The following is a 26,135-nucleotide window of genomic DNA, read 5'->3' on the forward strand; positions in this document are numbered from 1 at the left end:
TGGTGGAGCCTAATTTCCCTTTCCTTAAGGGAGGGTGCACTCAATGACTTGCTTCTAACAAACAGACTAAGATGAAATGATATGGAAGGATTCTTGCTAGTAAGATAAGAGATTATAGCTGTGTCTTGGATCACTCACTCTGGGGAAAGCCAGTTACCATACCATAAGGACATTCAAGTAGCCTTATGGAGAACGGAATGTGGTGAGGAAACAAGGCTTCTGTCAATAGCCATGCAAGTAAACCCTCAAGTGCAATCTGCCTTTGATGACTACACTCCTAGCCAACATCCTAACAGCAACCTCATGAGACTTTGAGCCAGAACCCTAAAGAACTATGAGGTAATAAATGTCTGCTGTTTTAAGTCACTAAGTTTTGGAGTAATTTGTTATGCAGCCATTTATAACCAATCTGTCAGCAAAACCTCAAGTAGAAAAAGGGCCACCTTCTCTAAAGGCAGAGCAGGGATGTAGTGAGCACAGGAGTGTGGGGGTATGTGGCAAGGACCACACCATCAAAACCTTACAAAAGAATTACCTCAAATGATTCTTTTATTTCTACACATTTTGCAGTTCTAGCTCATCAGAGGCACTTATTCATCATCATGATGTTCACATAGCCAAAATCAAACCCCAAAAGATACTGGAAAATTTCCATAAAACCTGACTGTTCAAAGTGTGATGGGTCTAGTTACTGAATGATGAAGATGAGTTTATAAATACTGTAGGCTATGCTTCACCTCTATTCCCTCCATGGGACTTTTAGGTAATTTTTCATTAGGCACTAATCTCTGAGACTGGATCTTCAATCAAAATCCTTTTCCCAAAAACCTAGCTATGTAAAATTAATAGAATTTTAAAGTTGGAAGGAGCCTCAGAGATCACCCAGTTCTCATTTAATAGGTCAGGAAACCAAGGTAGATGAGGTTCAGGGACAGGCCCAAGGTCATGTAGTTGGCCAGTGGCAGACCAGGAGAATCCCAGACTGGTATTCCTTCCATTTCACTCTGCTACTGTTTCTGATAATTAGGATTGATTGAGGTCACTAACTTTATCAATTTACTTTTCTTTCTTTTTTTTTATTTTTTATTTTTTTTTAGTTGTCAATGGACCTTTATTTTATTTATATGCACTGCTGAGAATCAAACCCAGTCCCTCACACATGCTAGGCAAGCGTTCTATCACTGAACTACAACCCCAGTCCTCAATTTACCTTTCTTAAATTCAAATGTGCACCAAATGCAAACCCTTCCTAAAGTAGGTGTACTGCCACAATCTTAGGCGGATACTACCATTCTCTGAGCCCCAGAGGGGTAGGACTTCAGACATCAATCATTCTTTTATCTGAGGCTTGGATTGGTGAAGGTAGGGGTAAGTTTAGTTGTGTTCACTCCAAAACAGTGCTGTCCAAACTATTCTGTAGAATCCTAAGGGTCCCTTCACCTCAGTTTTAGCTGTTATTTCCTGGGATTTTACATAAGATTTGGTTTGGATAAAGGGTTGCTCCCTCTACTTCAAAAAGTTTTTAAATGGTGCGTAGGGAGGTAAGATACAGGGAGAGGTATACATCTTTCTTTCTCTCCTGGAGGGTTATGGAAAGCATCCCTCATTCCTTATTCACTCAGCCTTTTGTTCTCTTGATTTTCAACATAAAGCATCAGTCTCTTCCCTTTCCAAGACCCAAGAAAAATATACTAACTCCCTCTGATGCTCAATAAAAAGTATATTAACAGACTTGATTTTTTTCTCTCTTTCAATCTTTATATCTCTTATGATTTGGATCTGGACTGTCTCCCTAAAAAGCTCATGTTTTGAAAGTCTGGTTCCCAATGCAGTAAGATTCAGAGGTAGGGCTTTGAGGAAAAGATTGGATTATGGAGATGTAAGCTCATCAGTGGATTAATACATTTGATGGATTAATAATGTGAATAGACTACTAGGTGGTAACTGGAGTCAGGTGGGGTGTGGCTAGAGGAAGTAAATTACTGGAGATTGTGCCTCTGGGGACTATATCTTGTCCCTGGCTCCTTGCTCTCTCTGTTTCCCAGCTGCCATGAGCTGAGCAGCTTTCATCTGTCACATCCTTCCGCTGTGATCTTCTGCTTCACTTCAGGCCCAAGGAATGGAACTGGCTGAACATGGACTGAATCCTCTGAAACCGTCAGTCAAAATAAACTTTTCCTCCTCTAAATTTTTCTTGTTAGGTATTCCGATCACAGCAACAAAAAGCTGACTAACACAATATATAGCTATAATCTATGTACCAAGTCCTGCCCATTTTATTCCTTTGGACATTTCTGGGGCCATTTTCTCTCTTCCAACTCCACTACAACTGCTGTAATTCAGATCTTCAATACCTCTGGCCCAGACAATTCCAACTGTCTTCTAAATGATCACACTGACCTGACTAGAACTGCAGAATGTTTAGGAAGCAAATAATTGAGGTTAGCAGTCTTAAAACCTAACTCTTCATGTGTTACTTTGTTAAAACCCTTTAATAACTCTTCATGCCTTTGTATTAAAGCCAAATTTCTAAACACAATCCTGCAAACCTCCTTGAAAAAGAAAAAAAAAAAAATGTATATATATATTATATATATGCTATATAAACATATTTAAATATATATGTAATATATACACATATATACATATATATATATATACACATACACACATATATGTATATGTATCCCAAGTCATTTTATGCCTTTTAACATTTACTTACGTTATTTTCTCAGCTGGAAACACTTCCTCTTCCCTGTCCCTCTTCCAAGAAGCCTTCTTACTCTCTTTGGGCCAGGGACACTGCCCCACATCCCTGACCCCACTTCTGAACCCTATATAGCTTCAACTGTATTCTAATAAAATCAATAAAATCATCTATTCATACAGATGTGGAGCCAAGCAAGATTAGATTTTTTAATATACTACTAACTTTTCAGCATGAAAATTCAGAAGAAACCTCTAGTTTTCACATATTTCTATCCATCTGGGATTAATGCTTTACAATACTTGGAAATGGTGTGCTGTAAGTGCACTTTTCATGTTCCAGTATATGAAGGACCATACATGCATATTACATTTATAGGTTTCCCTTCTCTGTATCACCTACCTTTACAATAAATTCTAATGCATCTAGTTCTGTACTACATTGGAGCCTCATAATCATTTATACAAGGCAACAAATGTTGCCTGGTATGTTGTCAAATGTCATAAGGTCAAAAACCAAATTAATGGTGATACGAACTATGTACAATTTGAGACCACCAGAGTGACGCTTTACCACCTCACTGTGTTTCTGCATGGAACAGTGCAGAAAGGGTCTCCTCTGATCTGTAGAATTCTCTTTAAGTATGGTCAGATGCTGTGCTTTTACTGAAAACCAGAAAATAAAGCACTCTATCACACTTCCATGGCCAAATGAAACTTTGTTATTATCGGTAATTGTATTCCCTCCAAATCTCATTGTGAAACATACACGTGTTGTCTACTATTTCCTACCTTTCTAATTCACTCCCAACTCCAACAATCTTTAACCCCACAATTCTTACTGTTTCAAATCTTCCTTATCTTTTCACTCCCTCTTTACTCAGCTTCCATCCCTTGGTCAATAATTATAATCCTTCCTTTGCATCTACCTTTAACTTCTTGGTCACTTGGTCAAACCATATCCTTAGTTCAATTCAACTCTCTCTCTGTACCCTACCCACACAAAAATCCTCTCTTCCTGGTATGCTGTCATACCATGGGCAGACAAACACTTCTGTGAATAGTAAATATTTTAGGCTCTGTAGGTCATACAATCTGTAACTACTCAACTCTGCTATAGAACAAAAGCAGCCATAGATAATAGATAAATGAATGTGCATGGCTATGTTGTAATAAAACTTTTATATATAGACATTAAAATTTGAATTTCATATACTTTTCACATGTAATGAAATTTCTCTCTCTGTCTCTATTTTTTTTTTAACCTAACCATTTAAAGATGTAGAAAACATTCATAACTCATGGGCCTTATGAAAACAGGCAGTGGGTTGGATATAGTCTACAGTCTGTAACTTGTGGATCCATCCTAGACAATTTCGTACTTTCTCTTTTTGATTCAAATGTCTAACATCTATTTTTCTATCTTACTTTCAGTGATGGCCTTCCTTTTCACTGGGTAACAGGGCAAGCACTTTTGTAAGATATTACTATCTCTATCCATTTAACTTTATGTCCTTATACTCTGACTTCTCTCCATTAATATGCTCCTGGCAAGAAATCAAACCCTCATTCTCAGACTTGCCCACTCAAAAATATCAGTCTTTCCCTCTTTTTCTTATATTAACAATATTTCCCTCTCTATTTAATCTTTCCCATTAGCATGTGTTATATACCCCATACTCAGAACAAAGTACATTCCCACTTCTCTTCTTCCAGTCAGTGCTCGACTCTCCTCCCCTTAAGAGTTGTTAGTATTTACCCTTCCTAATTTCTCTTTCCATCCTCTCTTAAATCTACCCCAATTATGCTTGTACATCATACCATTTCTTTGAAACTACTCTCATAAATGCTCTCCAAAACCTCCATATTTGTTAAATCTAGTAAATTCTCAGTCCTCATCTCATTTGTCCCATAATTTAGCCACTTGAGCAATCCCTGTAGCTTGAAACATTTTCTCTTAGCTTTTAGAGAATTCTACCATCTTAATTTTTCCTTCTGTCTCACAACTATACCTTCTTAATCTTCTTTGCTGATGCTTCATCATCTCTCCAGGACTCATGTTGTTAGAACTCTTCTCTATCTTCACTTATTTCATTGGTGATTTCATTCAGTCTTGTGGCTTTAAATACAATCTGTGTGCTGGCAATCCCATGTTTGTATCTGTAGTCTGAACCTCTCCCCTGAACACCAGGTTTATATATCTAACTGCCTATGACTTGGAGATCTGATAGGTATCTCAGATTCAATATGTCTAGAAGTAAGTTCCTGATTTTCCTTCCAAACCTATTTCTTCTGAAATCTTGTCTATCTCAGTTAATGGCAAAACTGCACTTCTAGCAAGGATTTTAGATGATGTCCAGTTGCGTATGATGGGTAGAAGATTTAAGAGGAAGGAAGAATGGGAAAAATGGAACTGGACAGTTTTATGAATAACAAACAGAGAATTAAGAGTCTCCATCATGTCCTAGGCCTGCGGCCTACTGCTACTGTAAGATATTAGCTGAATAATACTGTCCTTTCCACTATGCATCTGCTAAGAGAGAGAGAGGGAAAATAAATGAGTGTTATAATGAAAAATCTCAGGGTAAAGAGGCTCTAAAGTGTCACTATATTGAGGACATCCTGAACTATCTCTGTCGGATAGTGAGATTGAAATGAGCAAACAAGTTGTAGAGTAATCATGAAACTGCTCCTTGTATCTGTGTAGGGAGAATGCAATGAACATTATCAGCTGTGGGCATATATATGGTCAGTGCTCTATCCTGGCGATTCCCAAGTGGAAAAGGAAAAAGAAGGAAAGGAAATCACATGTATAATGAAGGTTACATATGTGAACAGTGTGGAAAAAGATAAAGAGAGAACTAGTCTAGACTTTGAGCTCTTCTCTACACTTAAGAAGCCATTTATTTGTCCACAATCTCTTACCTGAAATCCTTAGGGTCAGATATGACTTGGATTCAGAATTATTTCAGAAAGGTAATAGGTACAGATAATGTATAATTATGTATCATACAACTCCCATAGAAATACAGTTAGTATTTCCCTAATAAAATGTGTAATACTCTATGTCAAGTGGGACTAATAAGGACTATAAATGGCCTCATCTCAGTTTAAGTGAAGATTATCTCCCAAATCAATGTAAGCCAAGTAAGGTTTGTTTGTTTGTTTTGGTACCAGGGATTGAACCAAGGGGTGATTGACCACCAAGCCACATCCCAACCCTTTTATACATTTTATTTAGAGATAGGGTCTTGCTGAGTTGTTTAGGGCCTCACTAAGTTGCTGAGGCTGGCAAGTTGCTGGGAAGGCCAAGTAAGGTTTGTGACCAAATGAGTATTAAAAAATGATCAGAGCTAGGTGTGATGGCACACACCTGTAATCCCAGCAGCTCAGGAGGCTGAGGTAGGAGGATTGCAAGTTCAAAGCTAGGCTCAGCAATAGTGAGGCACTAAGCAACTCAGTGAGACCCTGTCTCTAAATAAAATACAAAATAGGGCTGGGGATGTGGCCCAGAGGTGAGGTTGTGTGCCTCTGAATTCAATCCCCAGTACCAAAAAAAAAAAAAAAAAAAAAAAAAAAAAAGATCAGAGACTATGGATTTCAGAATTGTGAAAAAGTGACTGAGGATGTGTTCTAGCTTCAACTAGCAAAAGTGTGAGCAAGACCAAATTATTGTTAACTTTGTAAATAAGAAACAGCACAAGTAAGTCTCTAGAATTTTACCTCTTATGAACTTTAATAGAAGACGACTAACACCTTCAGAACCACTAGGTAATTCAAAGAGGTAAATGTTGATTCTTACCAGAAAAGTGGAATCCATTTCTGCTGTCATCAGCACTATGCCCTTTTCTTCCTTAAGTTCAGGGTAGTGATATAAAATCAGTTGGCTGGCCGCAGTGTCCCCTCGGGTCTGCAAGAGGAATACTTATCAAGGTTCAATAAGGTGCCACCACAACAAACTGCAATTTCAAAGCAATAGAGAGTCTGGAGGAAACTCTGGCTCTTACAAGCCCCTTGGGTGGCAAGTGAGTTGGAGGATTGGTATGTGGGGGCAAGGTCAGACCTGCAAAGGCACAGTGAAACTGACAGTTTGCATGGTGTTATTTGTGTCTTCAATTGGAAAAGGTTTGGCTTTTTTCCCAGAAAATGTTTATAAAAAGGCAGTGAATCCTTCATGTCGACTATACATTTAAAAACAAAATGGCACAAGCAGTTACCAAATCAAGTTCTAAAGAAAGCAATGTGCCTGTATAATTGCTACTTTTATGGACTAGTTCATTTCATAGCTAAAATCTACTCCCCTTGGCTGGTTCTGAAGACCGAGCTCTTTTTAAGTTGCAGCAAGAGCTGGAGACACAGGCCAGATTTGTAATGAACAGTTTTAAAATATAATCTGGTTGGGGAGGGGAGGAAGGAAAAAGAATGAGAACATCATAATTTTATGAAGAAGCAGCTGTGAGTTACCATGCTCAACAAAATATTGACTTTTGTTTTAAAAGATTCAAATGCTTTGAATCTAACTTTTAAAATCGAATATTTGGGAATAAACAAAAAAGGAAGCAAACAAAATGATATTCATTAAATGGAAACTATTACCCTTGTACCTCAGAAGGTGCTGACTTGGTTAATAAAACACACAAAAGACAGAGAACCTTCCTCAATGGGCTTAGAGCTTGGGTTAAAAAGATAACATCCTAGTAGCCATATTTGTTAAGTGGGGCACATACAGTAAGAGCTACTGAGGTCTGGGAAAGAGACAAAAGAGAACCAGATATAGTAAAAGAAAGTGTTCTGAGGTCTTTTCTCTAATTTCTTGGCATTGAGTGGGGCCTGGAAAAGTAGCCCAACATTCAAAGTATGGTAATTTAGCAGTGCCATACCAAGTAATGCTAGGAGTTAGTACATATTCTGTGCCCCAAACCTCAGAAAGGGCTCTTAGTCCCACCAACAAGTAGGTCTTTCTTCTATCCATGTGCTTGGTAGGGCACAAACCACCTACCTGAATATTTATAAGTGCAGTGAAGTGGAGTTCAGTACCTGTCCATTGTCCTACAAAGAACTCATAACCTTCCCTTCTTGGTAGTGCACACAGAAACTGTGGGAAAAAAAATACACAAGGAGACAGATAAATAAATGACGTCATTTGCTCTATGTTCATCCACCTGCATCAATCACTCCATTTTTTCAATACTTGGTTTCTAAAACATTTTAAAATTATGAAATTCATATGTGACAATAAAACACTTTTTGACCCACTTAAGAAATAAAGTGGGGCTGGGGTTGTAGCTCAGTGGAGAGTGCTTGCCGAGCACACATGAGGCACTGGGTTTGATCCTCAGCACCACATAAAAATAAATAAATAAAATAAAGGTATTGTGTCCATCTAAAACTAAAAAAAGAAAAGAAAGAAAGCATTAGATATAATTTGAGGATCTCTCTGCATGCCACTCCAATCCCATTCTAGGATTAACATTCTGTCCTGAATTTGGCATCTCTCATTTCTTTCTATGCTTTTATACTTTTAACCTCTATGTGTAAATCTATAAGCAAAATATACTATTTGAGTGTTCAAAAACTTAAATCTTATCAAACTGTATATATCCTCTTATACTTTGAATTCACATTGGGCTTCTGAAACTTATACGTTGATAAATATAATCCTTTAATTTTTCACTACTGTATGCAATTCTACTACAAAAAATTCTCATAATTTATCTATTTTTCTCTTGATGAACATTTGGGTCTTTTGGAATTTCTAAGTTGACTAATGGTACTGAAATAACTTTTGTTCCAATTGCTATAATCATTTAATGATACTGGCACAGTATCATTTTAAGATAATCTTTTAATATAAAAAAATTATTAGTTTTATGCTCAGGATGCTCAGAATTAATGATAAGCAGTAAAGAATGGTGCCAGAACAAAATAAAATCCAACAGATATTAGTTACAGAGTTGTCTTCTTATTGGCAACCACTCAGGCTCTGATTCATTACTATTAGATAACTGTGGTGGCTATTTGATATTCTTTATTAGGGGGAAAATTTTTATAGAGTTTTATTTAGGCATACTTGAAGTACAATAAATTGCATATATTTGAACTAAATATTATAAATTTAATATTTATATTAAAATTTGATGAATTCTGTCACTTGTATATTGTGAAACCATTACTATAATCAGTATAATGAACATATCTCAATCTCTAATAAAAGTTTTCCCATATCCTTTTGTAATTCATACCTCCCTGTCCCTCACTATCCTTAGGCAACTACTGATTTGCTTTCTGTGACTATAGGTCAGTCTATATTTTACAGAATTTTGTATAAATGGAAGCAGAGAATATGTTCTTTTTCAGGGAAGACTGGCTTCTTTCACTGAGCCTTAATGTTTTGTGATCTATCCATGCTGTTGCATGTATTAACAGTTCATTCCTTTTCATTGCTGTAGATTACTATATTATATATGTATAGGTACAGGTGTATGTTCTCTCTCTTTCTCCTCATAATTTCTATGACCTGTGACAAATATTTGAATTATTTCTACTATTTGGTTATTATGAACAAAGCTATTTGAACAATCATGCACAGATCACTGTATGATTGCTTTTAGTTCTCTTGGAAAAATATCTAGGAATAGAATGTCTAGTTAATATGGGAGGTATGGGCTTAAACTTAAAGAAACTTTTTCTAACATGGTTTTACCATTATATATAATCAACAGCAGTACGTGAGAGTTCCAGTTACTCCGTATCTTCTCCAACACTTGGTGTCATCAATTGTTTTAATTTAAGCCATTCTAATGGTAGCTCATTATGATTTTAATTTGCATTCTTATAATGACTAATGATCTCAAGCATCTTTTCAGATGCTTATCTGTCATTTCACTTCTTAGGTGAAACATGTATTCAAATATCTTGTTCATTTTTTAATTGCATTGTCTGTCCTCTTTATTATTGTTTTAAGAGTTTTTAATATAACTTGGGTTGCTTCCACCTTTTGGCTATTTTGATTAGTGCTGTTAAGAACATGAGGGCTGGGGAGATAGCTCAGCTGGTAGAGAGCTTGCCTCACAAGCACAAGGCCCTGAGTTCGATCCTCAGTACCGCAAAAAAAAAGAGAACATAAGTATACAAGTAAAATGTGTTACTTTTGATAAAAACTAATGATTTCTTTTCTTTTGTAGTTTGTGCTTTTCACGGCATACTTAAGAAATCTTTGCCCAACTAAACCTAAGATTTCCTTAGATTATCTTTTATTTTTCTTCTATTAGTTCTATTTATATCTATGACCTAGTTTAGATTAAATTTTGTATAGTATAAGAGGTTATTTTTTTTGCACATGGCTATCCAATTGTTTTAACACCTTTGTTGAAATCATTATTCCCTATTTAATTATTCTGGCATCTGTTGAAAAACAACTAACCTGAGATAGATTGGTCTATTTCTGGATTCTCTATCCTGTTCCATTGATTTCTATGTCTATTTTTATGCCAGTGCCATGATTTTTTTTTTTTTTTTGTACACCCCCAGCCCTTTTTATTTTTTATTTTGAGACAGGGTCTCATTAAATTGCTTAGGGCCTCACTAAGTTGTTAAGGCTAGTCTCAAACTTGCAATCATCTTGCCTCAGCCTCCTGAGTCACTGGGATTTCAGGTATGTGCTACTGTGCCCAGCTCCACACTGTTTTCATTACTATATCAAAGCCTACTGAGATTTTGACTGGAATTGTGTTTAACTTAGAGATCAATCTGGGGAAAACTTACATCTTAACAATATTGAGTCATCCAACCCAAGAACATGATATATCTCTCCATTTACTTAAATATTCTTTATTTTCTATCAGCAAAATTTGGAAAAAAATTTTGAAAATCCTAGAAATTATTACCAATACCAAACTCACCGGTCAAGTCAGCTACCCATTCTCTTTCCCTGGAACCTTCTGACAGCTCATTAATTCAGCAACAACCTCATAATTTATTTTAGGCACATATTACCAGGATAGCATGGCCAAAACTACAAAGAAAATTGCCAGTAAATTAGGAACTTGAAAGAGGTTGAACAGATTAAGGTCTCAGGTACCTTCTAATATGCACTTACCCTATTAGAGTAAGATCAACATCAGAAAGGCCTGAGATGTGGTAGAGAGCTACTAGTCCAAGGCTTATTGGGTTAAACCCACATGATTTTGCAAGGCTACAAATCTCACTTATCAGTACAATTAACATGTGGGCATCTTTGTTAAATAAACAGTACACCATAACAAGTGAGAGCAAGGAAAAATATGGGACGGATTGGAAAACACCTTTCTTGGCAGTACTGCTGAGCAATCCTTACGTGGTCACCAAAAACTTACTGTTGGACAGGACTGAGCCCGGTTCCAGATCAAATCAAACTTTTCTTTCTGTAAGTTAGAAAAGAATAAATCAGTTCACAAACAAGGGAGCACAAAAGACCACAATCACAATTAAATTCACCAAAATTGGATTCTAGAACTATACAACAACCAAAACAATCTTTAAATTTCATAATTTACAAATCATTTTTGTAACTGAAAGACAAGAGAAGTCAAATGTATGCTTTGCTGTTCATTTTCAGAATTATGAGTAAAGATAATGCTTCAAACTCTCCAGGGAACTCACTAAGTTGTTCAAGGGAGAGCTGAGAAGGTTTGTTCAAACAAGGAGTTGGTATAAGAGATCTAAAATACAATGAAAAGTGCAGATTGTTTTAAATGTTGAATTCATGAAGTGTATAGCTATATATGTATGAGACTAAAAAAAATGAAACAAAAAACTGACAGTGATAACCTCATCCATAACAATCAAAAGGTCTGGCTTTATTCTTCTACCTATGTTTTCCTCCTTATTCTTATACTTATTCATGTAAGCACAGTATACATTTTTATGTTTGATAAAAATTAAGCTTAATCTAAGCCACTTCCTCTTCAGGGAAGAAAAAGAACAATTGAAAAACTAGCTGATAACCCAGTATTTCAAATGTTTTCTGGTCAGCAGAAGGGCATTAAACCAGAGAAGCCAACAGCATCCCTTTTTAGTCACAGACCTTAATGGTCATGCCAGTGACTATCTCTAAGAGCAATTTCAAGAAGGGAAAAAAAAAAAAAAAAAAAATCAAGAAAATGCTACTTGCTAAGGGGAAATGCCAGAGAAAGACCAGGAGGAGGCTCCAAGTCAGCTTGGGTATATGCTATTTATAGACAAGAAGTGAAGAAAACTATACTAGAGGCCATGTCTTAAATTCCAACAGCTTGGTTGAAAACATCAAAAAGAAATAAAAGACATCTGGAAATTACTCAGCAACATGAACTTATACCATGCTCCCTTGTCAGAGACTTAACTCAGAGACATTTCTAAACCAGAAAGAGGGAAAACAAAAGCCATAAATATACCATATGGAGCTTCCAATCTTTGGTGCTTAGGGCGTAATAAAACTCCTCAGAGCGGTAAAATCCAAGTTCTCAAGAGGCCATAAACACAAGAAAAGTAAAGGCAACTGCCTGCTAAGGTTAGAGCAATGACCTTCATGTGTAACACTTTCATTTCCCGTCCAAACTACTTACAGGAATAACTGCATAGACTGTATCTTTTGCTGCAAAATACTGCTGCCAAATCTGTATAGAAAAAAAGGGAATGAATTTGCGACAATGTGGGTAATCTTTTCAACCTATGCCAAGAAATGCTGATAACTTTTGTTGCTCAGAATATGCTATTTGATAGCAAAGAGAAAAAATCCACTGTAGTGCTTTTATAACTAATACATAATTACAAAGATTTAATATCACTCTTCTAAATGATTTAATTCTAACTCTTACTAAAAAATTGTCAGAGAAATAGATTTTATGACCTTTGAAATCACTATTTTCAAGATGTGCCTTATGTGTGAGATTCTGCCCCCCACTTTTTTTTTTTAAATATATATCTTCCTTCTTTCCTCCCCAAACCCTCATCTCCTCAGCCAATTGTAAGCCTGTCACTGACAGAATGAACATCAGTCATTTGGAGTTCAGGGTCTGGAGTCAGGAGGACATGAATGTAGATCCCAGCTCCAATCATTTACTTGCTGTGCTACCTTGGGCAAATCACTGAAACTCCCTAAATAACATCAATAAAATAGCAATAATATCAACCTCACAGGATTGTTGTGAAAACTAGCTGAACTAATACAGGTTTGTGCTTGGCACAAAGTAAATGCTAAAAGTAATGCCAGCCTTTATTAGCTATTATTGCCATGTTATAGGCAGGTTTTGATATCCTGTTTCCTGAAATTCTTTCATATAAGGAAGAGATAGAATTTGCTAGATGACTATGGTACATATCATACAGAAGTCCTACCTGTGCCTTGTATCAAAGAACAAACAGCGCACAGTTGACCTTCATGATGTAAATACCAAAGTGTAGGGAATAAAAATTTATATAATGCAGGGTTGCAGTTTTAGCTCAGTGGTAGAGTGCTTGCCTAGCACATGTGAGGCACTGGGCCTCAGCACCACATAAAATAAACAAACGAATAAAGGTACTGTGTCCATCTAAAACTAAAAAAATTTTAAAAATAAAAAATTATATAATGAAATTACAAAATTAGGAAATACGGAAAAGAAAAATATGACCCTAGTCTTGCTATCAGAAAAGAATCACTGTTATTTTTAACATATCCATTTCTAGTATGTCTTAAGAATGTTTTTTCTATTATAGTATAAATAGATATAGTACATATGCAATACATATAGTACATCTTGCTTTTTTTAATCCCTTAGCATATCACATACTGTGTTCACATTTTACTATTATTACTTTTATTATCTTCCATATCTTTTTTATGTTATTGCCTTTGACTGGCAAACCTTCCTCTCTATCTCTGACCACCCAAATCTTTCCTGTTCTCTGAAGCTGAATCTATATATCTCTTATTCCGTGTAGTTTCCCTTGATCATTTCAATTAGATGAAATAAAAATAAAGCAGGAAGAGATAACAGACACATTCTACAGACAGAATGACAACAATGAGGGCATAGAAGTCAGGAAAGGCATCATAACCAAGGTGACCTCTGAGTGAGCAGATGTTGAAAATGGGTCATCCTTCCGTAGAAATTGCTCTACTTTTCAACATTCCCACTAAAATATAAGGCCCCAGGATGATGGCTCAGTGGTAGAGTACTTACCTAGCATGTGTAAAGCCCTGGGTTTGATCCCTGGCACCACACACACAAATACACACAGAAGTCTCAACTGAAGATACTAATCAAAGTTGATCTAGCTAAGCAAAATATAGAGCACAAAAGGACCTGCCACCTCCTAGGACCTAAGCAAACCACTCAACTAATGCAGCCTAAGGTTGCTTTGTCTTTTTTTTTAAAGAGCATGACAAAACATTGTCTTCTTATTTTAAGGACAGCATATTCTGATCATTTGATTTAATTTATGATATTAGCAAAGTTTATGAATCAACACTGAAATTTATGAGACTAACAGATATTTTCTAACTTTGTTGACCTTCACTACTCAAAAATTATTTCATTGAATATAAATTTATATCTACATTTATAGGTCTAAATGATACCTCTATGATTAGGCCTCTTAGACCTGGTTCTCTCACTCCGAAGTGACAAGTATGGTGCCCATGATCCACTGGCACTCCTTCCCAAAGGCACAGTATGAGGTTGCATAAGCCCCTATTAACAGAAACTAGAACCCTGTGCTGACTTTGTTTTTGTGTTTGTCCTTCCACTAAACTTATTGAGGGTAGGAAATTTTGCCTGGCATAGAGCCTGATATTTAATAGGCATTCATAAATCTTGCTAAAATAAATGATATAGTATTCAAATGAAACACATGTCAACTCTAAGCAAATATGATGCGAAGTCAAACAGATATGGATTTGAATTTCAGTTCCCTCAACTATAAATTGAGAACAACAATACCTCCTTCACAGAGCAGTCCTGAGAATTTAATGAAATAATGCATATGAAGCACTAGGCACAATACCTGACAGAGTTTGCTACTTTTATTATTATTTTGATAATTTAGTATATATACCTAAAATTAAATTCATGAAATGCCAAAAAATAGGTTCTTGTAGTCTATAAAGAATCAGGCATGAAAAGGTAACTGGCAATGAAAATCAAGGCATATATAATGATCAAGTAGGTAGGACAGATGATGAGTACTTTGAAGGGAGGAATTCTGGAAGCTTCCTACAGAAGATTCTGAAATAAGGGGAAGAGATGTGGCTCAGTGGCAGGTACCATAGCACTACATATAAATAAATAATTAAATAAATAAAAGAAAAGCTCCATTGACAACTAAAAAAATATTTAAAAGAGAGAAGGTTCTGGAATAATGGAGGATTGTGAATGCCAAAAAAAAAAAAAAAAAAAAAAAAGACAGAGAGATAAGTTACTTAACATTTACAAGCAGGTTCCCAACATAATATTTATTTTTATTCATTTAAGAACATAACTATAGCCCTTATTCTGTGCCTGGCATTTGTTCTAAGTGCTTTACAAATGTTAACTGGTTTAATTCTCAAATAACTCTTTGAAGTATGTACTGTTGTTATCTCCACTTTGCAATGGGGAAACTAAGGTTCAAAAAAATAATGTCATGTCAGACAACTAGAAGGTATAAAGCTAGGACTTAAAACTGGCATCTTGCTTCTAGAGTCTATGTTTTAACCAGTATGCTATGCTTCTCTTATAAGGCAAGCAAAACTTCAAGAGGACTCAGCTGGTGAGGATATGATATGCAGAGGGGGAGAAATGGGAGCAGGAAACCTATTGGAAAGATAATACTGTAATTCAGGTTTAGGGTATTGATGGTTTCAAATTAGATGTAGGCAACAGGAGTGAAAAAGGGGAATTATAAGTTGGTCAGGTATGTGAGAGTGAGAGCAAGAAAGACAAGTTTGCTTATGCCACTGTTCATATAATTCATCACTTTTGCCTCATATGACTACTTTTTCATTTTGACTAGAAAGAGGTGTCAGAAAATGTATGCTCTTCCTACTCTCAGATTTGGTTCACGGAACACATTTTCATGGAGTATGCCAATTCATTTTCATTCGTTACCTGTTTTATTTCTTCTGCAGTTTTGTCTTTCACCATCTCAATGTTAAAGATTGAACTGAGAGTCTTGAAAGAGAAAATAAAAAGCATTAACACCTACAATTAAAACAATAATAACAAACACCCCTCCCCACAGCTTGATTCTGTCTCTAAGCCTTATAGGAAACAACATGTCAGCACACAGAAACAGATCTTCATTAAGTATAGAAAAAGCATATGAAAGCCTGTATGCTCAGAGACAGTGAGTCCCCAGCTCATATAGCCTTTCACTGTTCTACTCCTGGGGAGTATCTATTAGATCTCCATGTTCATGCTTCATCCTCACCAATGAGTCCTACAGCACTTTGCAGATGCTAAAAGGAGAAAGGTGGTTGTTATTTTTAATGTAACTGCTATTTTACCAGAGATGGCTCCTTATGTACAAATTAAGTGACAGACTAAATATGTTTTTATTGGATTTTTAAAACTACTTCCTAGAGAAAGGAAGGATGTTACTATGATCCCTTCAAATTTTCTCTAGCACCTCCAGAACCCGTACTTAAAATAGGGTCATGTCAAGGACACAAAAATTCATAGAAATATTTCTCATCTCTGGTTGAAAAAAATCATCTTACACAAAATCACTGAACCACAGTAATATGCTCAAATTTTCAGCTTCTTGCTATAAATGTCTCCTACGACTTTAGACTTAGATCTCTATATTTAACTGGAAACCTACCTTGTCCTTAGTGAATCCTCTACTCACAGACTGTTTCCCCAAGGCATCTGTCTGAAATACATGATGGGACAGGATATCAATCTATGCTTTATTCATAGGAAAAAGAAAACCAATTTAGCTGAGGTGCACAAACTCTTATAAATGATTTTGCACCTAAGAGCTCACTGCTTTCCACTATTTATAACAACTGTACACATTATTCTAGGAGTTATTATTTATGAAACAACTTGTCCCTAAGATTCTGAGATGCACAGATGAGAAAGGATTTGTTAGTAAACATTATCTGCTAGTACTGAGAGTTCATTCTATACCTGCCACTATGAATATGAGGGATTCCTTTGAAGAATTAGGTCTGCTTGAGTTTCCTGCACTGGGCCCTTTCACCTATTTCACACTGAGCTGCAGAGGAGGTGAGAAATATAAAGATCTTTTTTTAAAGACTGCTTCTTATTTCTGACATCACTTCTGATGGCAGGTGTCCTTAGTGGACTAGAGTCTTTCTGAGTACTGTCATTTTTTTTTCCCCCAGTACTAGGGGGACTGAACCTGGGGGACTTCAAACATGATAGGCAAATTGAGTACTGAGTCTCAATAGTCTTTCCATCAAATCAGATTCCCTCTCAAAAAGGCAAAAAAACCCTGAAAATGATTATTTTATCTCCAGGCTTACTATCTCTGATAGAAGTTACAGACCAGAAATTCTAGTTCAAGGTTTTTTTAAAAAATATATTTTTTTAGTTATTGGTATATGTAATTAATATGTATATATAAACCTTTATTTTATTTACTTATTTTTATGTGGTGCTGAGGATTGAACCCAGTGCCTCACATGTACTAGGCAAGTGCTCTGCCACTGAGCTACAACCCCAGCCCCTCAAGTTGTTTTTGATACTAAGAATGGCTGGTGGATGGTAGATAATTCTGAATTTTCTACTCAGTCTCTAAGTTTAAGACTATGCCTTTCTAAGATATGTGGGAATCTGAAGCATAAAACCTTGCTTTTGTCACTCTATGATTTAATGAATCCAAACCTTTGATAAATTTGTCCATAGAACCTGGAACCACAAATGAGATAAAAATCTGGTGCAGGGGCTAAGATTATGGTCAGTGGTACAGCATTTGCCTAGAACCTGTGAGGCCCTGGCTTCAATCCTCAGCACCACATAAAAATAAATAAATAAGTAAAATAAAGGTATTGTGTCCACCTATAACAAAAAAAAAAAAAAAAAAAAAACCCTGGTGCAGAAAAACCTGTTACACAAGATATAGTCTTGTCTTTTGGTCATAGCCTTATATAATGGTTGCATCCTAAAGAAGCTGTTTCTTCGTATGTAAGGAGGGAATTAATTTCATGTTCTTACTACTTGTTCCCAGGTATACCATGAAAACAAAACAAACAAGACATCCATTTACATAGCTACCTTCATCTTTCAGTCATAAAACCCTATGTATTCATTTTCTGAAATATTCTTCGAATTCACTGTTTCCATTTCACTTATAAAAAAAATTTAAGCTTCAAATAAAAGCTTATCACATTTTGTCAAATCAAAGACACCACTGATCTTCAGATTCACCATTACTTTATGTATCAGAAAATAATTAATGTGGTTATTAAACAATAATGCAATACTTTCATATCACATCAATTTTAATTTTGGAAACGTTAAAATGTGGGGAAAAGTGGTCTTTAGAATTGATGAAATAATTACAATAATTGAAACTGTATGCCAAAAGTCTCAAATGCACTTAATAAAAAATTTAAATGGATGTTTTACTTTCCCTGTTATGGATACTTTGAGTCTATGGGGAGAATTTTTTTAGTGTCACACTAATTGATTAGATGGTTACCATAAGCCTTCCTCTGTCTAGTTAGATAAGGAAGATATATAGTAAATGAATATTTACCTAACAGTTGCAGAATTAAAATTAGGTACTTATTCTATATCTTATCATTATATATTTAATTTCCAAGAGTGCTTACAAAAAAGGTACAGAGTTCCCCCACATAATACTGAAAATTTTCAATAATATTTATAAGAGCTACTGATTGGTAACCTTGCTACTATAAACATTTATGATAGGAAATTAAGGTATTTATAGTAGGAATGAATTTGTTCACATGAAGTTGTAAACTTCACAGGAAGTTTGTCATAGAGGTTGAATTTGCTCCCCAACTTTGTGATTAGCTTGTGACTATTTATTTTGTTCTAATGAACTCAACCAGTTACTAAGTAGATACTCTTAAAATTTAGGATGCCTAAGACAAAGAAAGTTAATTTCCAAGTAAAATTAACATCTCTAATTTGACTTTACAATACCAGGTAGAATCCAAATTTTCCACTTTTACTACTTATTGCAGGGTATCAAAAACCAGTACCTGGATTACTGCATATTTTCCCTGGTTCCAGCTTCTCTTACTTCAATTGTTCTGTGCACCACCCTACATTAATATTGTTCAAATTATAGGCTGTAAAATCAATTTAGTGGACTGTCATTAGATTTTTTAAAAGATGACTTGCACTGCAAGTCATTTTTTGTTATATCATATATATATATATATATATATATATATATAATAAGTTGCAACATAAAATATATTTCTTACATAGGTCATGGCCAAAAAGTTTGAAAAATACTGCATTAGATTAATTTTTCTACACGCAACTTTCCATATACTTTCCAATCAGCTTTGTTTCCTGTTTAAGGATAACAATGGCTATTATATATTAAATACTTCTTATGTGATTATGTATTAAGTACTTACTGTATGCTAGAGTCTGTGCTAAAAAGTTTTCCATGATATCTCAATCAATCTTCAGCACAACTCTATAAGCAAGGTACTGTTAATATTCCTTTTTCACAAAGAAGCAAACTGAGTCAAGCAGAACTTATATAATTTTCTTGGAGAGTCACCCAGAGAGTAGGTAGAAGAGCTAAGATTCAGTTCCTGGCATCTGGCTCCAGAGCCCATCCTCTTACCAAGTAAGTAGTCCTATCTCCACTCCTTAAGCCTAAATGCTCAACTTGGAGGTTAACTATTTCTTTGGTCTTAACATTTCCCTCTGCCTAAGGTGAGGCATCCTTTGCGAGCACAGCTCTTGCTGGGCTGAAATTAGGCAAAGTACCTTACTGTATCCTAAAATTCTTTACTTTCAAAGCTCTTCCTCTATTTAACCTAGTTCCTTAACAAGGGGTGGGAGTTGAGTATGGGTGGGCAGTAGTTGGATATTAGCAAACTAAATCCAGTTTGCCACCTGTTTCAGTAAAAAAAAAAATTGTTTTCTGTTGGAGTTGGGGACACTGGGATTGAATCTAGGTCTTGTGCATGTTAGGCAAGTGCTCTACTACTGAGCTGTTTCTCCAGTCCTATAAATAAAGTTTTACTGGAACATAACCACACACTCATTCATTTACTTACGGTCTGTCTGCTTTCACAGTATAATAGCAGAACCGAGTAGTTGCAACAGAGACCATATGGCCTACCAAGCCTAAAATATGTACTATCTGGTCCTTTACAGAAAATGTTTGATGACTCCTATTCTATATCCAAGTCCTACTCTCTTCTCTCTGCTTAATTTAAATCCCCCAGTGTTACAATTTGGATCTAGAATGTCTTCCAAAGGCTCATGTATTGAAAGCATGGTTCCCAATGCAGTAATGTCCAGAGGTGGGCTTTGGGGAAGTGATTGGATCATGAGGGCTCTGATCTTATCAATGGATTAATCCACTGATGAATTCATAATTTGATGGCATTATTGGAAAGTGGTGGAAACTACAGAAGGTGAGGCCTAGTTGAAGGGAGTGGGTCTTTGGGGGCATGCTCTTGGGGACTATATCTTGTTTATAGCTTTTTTCTCTCTGCTTTTCAGATGCCATATTCTTCCACCATGATGTTCTGCCTCACTTCATACCCAAAGCAATGGAGCCAGAAGACTATGGACTGAAATTTCTGAAATCAAGAGTCAAATTAAAAATCTTTTCCTTTGATTTTCTTGGTATTTTGTCATAGAGATGAAAAGCTGACTTAACATACCCAGACTCTTCCTATCTTGGATTCAGGTCCTATCTTCCCTGAGAAATTTTCTGATTCCTACAGTCCAGTGCTGTTTACACCTTGTATTCACCATTAGCCTGCACATGCTGGGAGCAGGGACTCTCCTTTTCATCCTCTACAACTCCACCATGACCACACTATCTTGCCCAGAAAGAGAAGGTTAAACATACATGGATGAAGACTGAGTAGAGAGAGGCTATGTTAAGATCATCTAGTTGACCCATCAAGGAGCCCACTTCAAGGGTAGGGGTTGTGGGGTATAGGGAGGGGTACTGGTAGGCTAACGACATAAAAAGGGGTAAGTCTTACCTTCTCCATACATTTGATAAAATCACCTTGTCGGGAGTGTCCCACTGGCTGCTTCCGAAACTCACTGCGCTTCTCCAGGCGAGACTCAAAAGCAGCTGGATCAGACCTGATCAAAGATAAAACAAGATAAATTGCCTGTGTTGTTCTGAAATTTGAAACAATAAAGCACTGCATTCCACCTCAACAGAGAAAGGACAGGGGAATTCAGAGAGGCTGAAGTGTTTGTCTGGACTGGGCACAGGCCTGAAAATCAAGAAAGTAGAAAAATAAATCTAGTAATCTATTATTAATCCTTAAGGGGCCAGCATAACTTTTTCTCCTGCAGACTCCTTCCTAGGCAATACAGGGACTGGTTGCTCATATATTGTCACTCTAGTGACAAAGAATCCTCAGGATGGAAAGTGTATTTTGAGGTCATTTTACTGGGTCATCTCCTCAGGCAGGAATCCTACAGCATTTCTATGAGGTGTCAAAGATTTTACTGAATATATTTAGTTCTTTGATATCCACCTCCCTCAGGTTAAACATCAGTTTTAGTCAGATCAGGGTAATTCAAAGACCTCAACTACCCTATTTTGCAGAAGAAGATTTAGCATCTGAGGTTTTCCCTGACATATTTTCCAAAAAAACCTGCAGATGGAACATGAGAAATTGTCTTTTATGTTAAAATGGGGCTCATCTTCAGGCTTAAAGTCTAGGTTAGGGCTGCCATCCTTGTTAATTCTTCAGGCTGTGGAGTTGACAATGGGATTTTTGACAAAGGCAGATTTTTGACAAAAATCTCCAGCTCCTTGATTGTGAGGACTACAGTGTCATGGGTGAGATCTGTAGGAACCAGGGACATCTTCACTACCCCTCTGGTAGACTTTCCCAGTTATGGCATTATAAGGAGCCCTTCTTCCATAACATTCCTTTCTAGAGGTGACATCAAATACCACTCTATTCACTGACATGTAGATATGCAGATCTTCCTTCCCTCTGGAAGGACTGTGTCAGTCCTGCTAGTGGCCAGATACCTGGGACTGTCATGGTGAGTCCACAGAGAGAATGGCATCCTGGGCAGTAGAGGGCTTGCTGGGCCTTAGAGATATAGAAATAAATAAGACAGTGTCCCTACCTAAAGGAGTTTACTATCTAATGGGAAAGACAGACGTGAATAAGTACATAAGAGTGCTACAGGTATTATGAAAATTTGTTCAGACATCCCTAAATGACTGAGGTGGTTTCATGCCTCTGTACTTTGATTACGTTAGTCTCCCCCTTAACTGGAACATCCCACTCTCTTCTATTGTGTGTGTGTGCTAGATCATAGTACTCAAAGGAAATTTTGATAATAGAAAAGGCTAAAGAGAACAACAGATATTAGGGTGTGAAGTCAATGTGGCACCTTGGAAAGCTTACTCTTAAGTAAATAACAGTATGTGTACATGTTGATGGAATGATCTGGTAGGGAAGGAGAGCAAAACCATTATTTGTTCATGAGTTAAGAATGAATGGGAGCTGTTAGGCTTTCAGAATGTGAGAAAACTCTTCAGATGCTTGTGTGTTAAGGGATAAAGGAAAAAAACTGGAGCGGAATTGCAGGTGAGGGAAAAGTTTCTGAAATGACAAATACTTGAAAATATCTAAATGATGGAGGGCAAAGGCACTCTATTCATTTATTCCATCGTTGTTTCAAAAAGTGAGAAAGATCAAGATAGTAGCAGTGAGACTGAAACAGACCCCCTTTGAAATTAAAAGCAACTTCCTGGTCATTACATTTCTGCATCCTGAATTTCCTCATGCTTAAAGGCAGAGGCCAAAGAAGACTAACATACTCTGGCTAAGCACAGCCTAGCTAAATCTACATGTATACCACCAGGCTTTTGTTTCTAGAAATATAACTGTTTCTGTTGAACTAGTGGGAAGCAATCTAACTACTTCGAACTGCATAAAATTCCTCTTTCTACTGTTTGCCTATTTCTTATGTGGGCAAGTGGCAAAATGCAGCCAGCTGGGATCCAGGCAGGCTCCCTGGCTTGGCTACCAGTTACAAGATAGGCTGGTTTGGAGACTACCCTGCCAAAGTCTCTCCTAAGTCCCCTTTTCACCTTTGGTCTCTTTCAGCCGGCTCTTCCCTTTTGAACTCTTCAGACTCTTCATGCTCCCAGGTTTCCCAGACCCCTTCTAATTTCTAGGTCCTTCCCTATGGAAGCTCAGGGGTAGTGTTAGGAACCCTGGAGTCAAACTCCAACCAGCTGTGTGACCTTTGGCAAGTCTCTTCCTTTCTCGGGTTCTCAGTTTCCTTATCAAAATGAGAGGGTTCGACAAATGATACAACTGTGACAACACTGTGCACTTCTCCTGTCCACAATCTCCTTCCCATGCAGTTAGGGCCCTAAGTTAGGAGACTAAGAACCCAAGCTTTGGGCCAGGCCTCGGCTGACTCAATATGTGACCTTGAGCAAATAAAGTCTGGAAGGCTTCATTTTTTCATTTCTACAATGAGGACAGGTCTCTCTCTGCTGCCTGACTCACAGGGCTGTTAAAAAGTACCCCTTAGCGTCAACTAAAACAGCCAACTGTGGAAAGAGCCAGGGCTGTGCAGCAACTAAATAGTTGTGTGATCTTGGGCAAGTGCTCCAGTCTCTCTGACCCTCGATACACTATCTGCACAGTGGGGACTGCACTAGTGCCCACCACGCGGGGCTGATGGAAGGCCCAGAAGCTCCGATCGCGGCCGCCAAGTCCTTCCCTCTCCCCGCCCCCCGCCAGCCGGCCAGGGCGCACCTGCGCAGCTGCTGGATCTTGTCCCGGTAGCGGTCGTAGAAGGGGTTGGCCTCAAGCTCTGCACCGACCCCACTGCCCTCCGCGCCCCCAGATGGCCGGCCCGAGCCGAGGCGCACAGGGAACACGCGCAGCTGTGCGGGTGAAACGAACCCCAGGCTCAGGGCGCGGCTCCGCACCGCGCACAGGCCCCGGTAGAGCCCGGCCACCTGCAGGACGGCTGGGCCCGCGCCACCCGCCGCCGCCACCACAGCCGCCATGGCCGCCCCCGTGTCCTCCTCCTCTGGAGCGTCGGCCCCCGGCCCGCGCGTCCCCTCCATCGTCCTCCGGGTCTGCGGCGCCCGCGCTACGCCACCGTGGTTCCGCGCGCCCGAGGTTCCGGGTTCAGGAGATACGCCAGGTGAAGCGGTGAAGAGGGTGAAGGGTTGGGGACAGGGGATAGAAGGGGGATCGACGCTCCAGCCCCTGCGCTCTTGCCGCCCTGCGTGCGCCACGGCCCGCCTCCTCCCGGGAGCCGGCCCGGATTCACGCCCTCCCTCTCGAGACCAGCAGTCTCTGCGCGCTAATCCTCTGGAGAGCCGGCGGCACCTTAGGGTCTTCTCGGAGCTTGCTTCTTTTAAAATTCATTTGACACTCAAGTAGCAGTCTGTTCTTTTACTTCGAAGTTTTTTTCACCAGCCATCCTCACAGCTGCGGCTTCTCTTTACTGAGTTTTCTAGGTGCAGTAAACCTCATCGGATGCATATCCTTTGAGGCAGGCATTATCCTCCTTTTACACATGAGGAAGCTGAGGCTGAGGGTGTTATATTAAATGACTTCTCCAAGTTCTACCCAAGAGCCGACCTTTTTCATAATGGCAGCTGCTTCCAAAGTCTTTTTTCCCTCTGCTTCCTGACATCTAATTGCAGCTCTAGCCAAACTGAACTACTTCCTAGAGTCACCAGGAATTTCCCTTGACAAGTCTTTATTAAGGCTTTTTTGGATCCGTGGAATGCATTCTACCTCTTCCTCAACCCAGATGCCACTATCTTTTTCACCTCTGGAACTATGTGTGAGCTCCTGAGGTCAGGGACAGTGACATCCACATCTGTCTCACTGGTCCCAGCCTGAGTAGACCCTCTGTCAAGGCAGTCATTGGTTTGCATTGTGTGGAAACCTTAACCTAGGTCTTATCTGACTGAAACCCCACCTGAGGCAGGGACAGAGCCTCCAACCCTGCTCAATCAAACCTGTACTCATGAAGACCCACCGCTCTGTACTGGGAGCAATGTTGTGCTGGCCTGTACTGGCTCAGAATCATTGCACTTGTTCTCTCTGCATAGATCTGCACTGGCTGCCTCATCATCATCAGTTCCCATGTCAGCACCTCAAAGGAACCTTTATTGATGAACTTTCCCATCCTTTTTAAAAAGACTTTATTTTGCCCTATTATTTTACCCTACTTTATTCTCTTCATAGCAGTTATCACTATCTCAAATTCTTAAATCCTTGTTTACATCAACTCGAGATGCTTACATTCCAGTGCGGTGAGACAGACAATCAATATATGTTGGGTGATGATACATGCTATGCTGGGGGAAAAAAAAAAGCAGGCTAAGAGAGATGGAGGTAAGGGGACACTCGAGACCTAAAGGAAATGAGGGAATGATCTATATGAATATCTGAGAGAACAGCTTTCCAGGAAGGGGGAACAGCAAATGCAAACACCCTGAAGCAGGAGCATGTGTACTCTGCTTGTGGAACAGCAAGAAGGTTATCTATCTGAATGAGTGAGAGGGACAGCAGTAGAAATGAGACTAAGGAGGTATGGGAATGGTTGGTTAGATTGCTTAGGGATTTGGAGGGCTTGGTCAAGGATTGTGGCTTTAAATCTGAGTGAGATGGAAAGTCACTGTATGTATTTTGCACAGTAACATGATCTATTCTTAAAAGGATCATTCTGACTACTGTAACTCAATGGTGCCAAGGAGCCAAGCCAGGATCAGTGGTGCAACCTTCTGGGAGGCTGTCCTAGGCTTGATCAGGAAATGGCTTTCTAACTGAGCTGGTCATAAATGCCTCAGAAGATGGTAAGCAAGTCCCAGAGTCAAATGAACCCTGGGGGACTGGTTGCTGAGAAGGGAAGTTCTGCCCTCAGCACTCAAGCATCTGATGGGAGTTGGATGAGACAACTCTCCCAGTCTCTTCAAACTAGAGATGATGTAGTTCTGGGAAATCAACTGAAAGGACTATTTGCCTCAGAGTAGGGTTGACCACCTGGGAGGATAAGGAGGTGTTCAGTGGTGGAAATATGGGGAGAGGCAACTCCTAAGTGAAGGAGCAGCATGAGCCAAACTCTACAGGTGATTAAACAGGGTCTTTGGGGAATCTGGCATGACCAGAAGGAAAGGTATATGAAGGATGTGGAGAAAGATGAAGCTGGAAAGAGATGCAGGACCACACGGGGGGAAACTGATAATGTCTAGGAAACACTTGCCAGCACTTGTTGGAGAAACAAAAG

The 26,135-nt window shown here is 38.3% G+C and overlaps 1 protein-coding gene across 3 annotated transcripts in view; it reads right to left on the bottom strand.

Annotated features, from left to right (window-relative positions):
• The window catches only part of ATPAF1 (ATP synthase mitochondrial F1 complex assembly factor 1), a 29,209-nt gene extending 4,003 nt beyond the window's left edge, over positions 1-25,206 (bottom strand). Inside the window, exons 1-8 of one of the 3 annotated variants that reach the window (XM_079106980.1) lie at positions 23,639-25,206; positions 20,870-20,975; positions 16,507-16,557; positions 15,792-15,854; positions 12,288-12,338; positions 11,061-11,108; positions 7,706-7,801; positions 6,509-6,616 (exon numbers count right to left, since the gene is read on the bottom strand). In XM_079106980.1, coding sequence (XP_078963106.1) covers positions 6,509-6,616; positions 7,706-7,801; positions 11,061-11,108; positions 12,288-12,338; positions 15,792-15,854; positions 16,507-16,557; positions 20,870-20,975; positions 23,639-23,955 — 840 coding nt within the window. In that variant the 5' untranslated portion in view covers positions 23,956-25,206. The remainder of the gene's footprint in view (positions 1-6,508; positions 6,617-7,705; positions 7,802-11,060; positions 11,109-12,287; positions 12,339-15,791; positions 15,855-16,506; positions 16,558-20,869; positions 20,976-23,638) is intronic. The other 2 variants (XM_079106981.1, XM_079106979.1) reach the window with 2 other exon arrangements.
• Between the last annotated feature and the right edge of the window lie 929 nt (positions 25,207-26,135).

The sequence above is a fragment of the Sciurus vulgaris genome (assembly GCF_902686455.1).
Source record: "Sciurus vulgaris genome assembly, chromosome: 1".
Classification (NCBI taxonomy): Eukaryota; Metazoa; Chordata; class Mammalia; order Rodentia; family Sciuridae; genus Sciurus; species Sciurus vulgaris.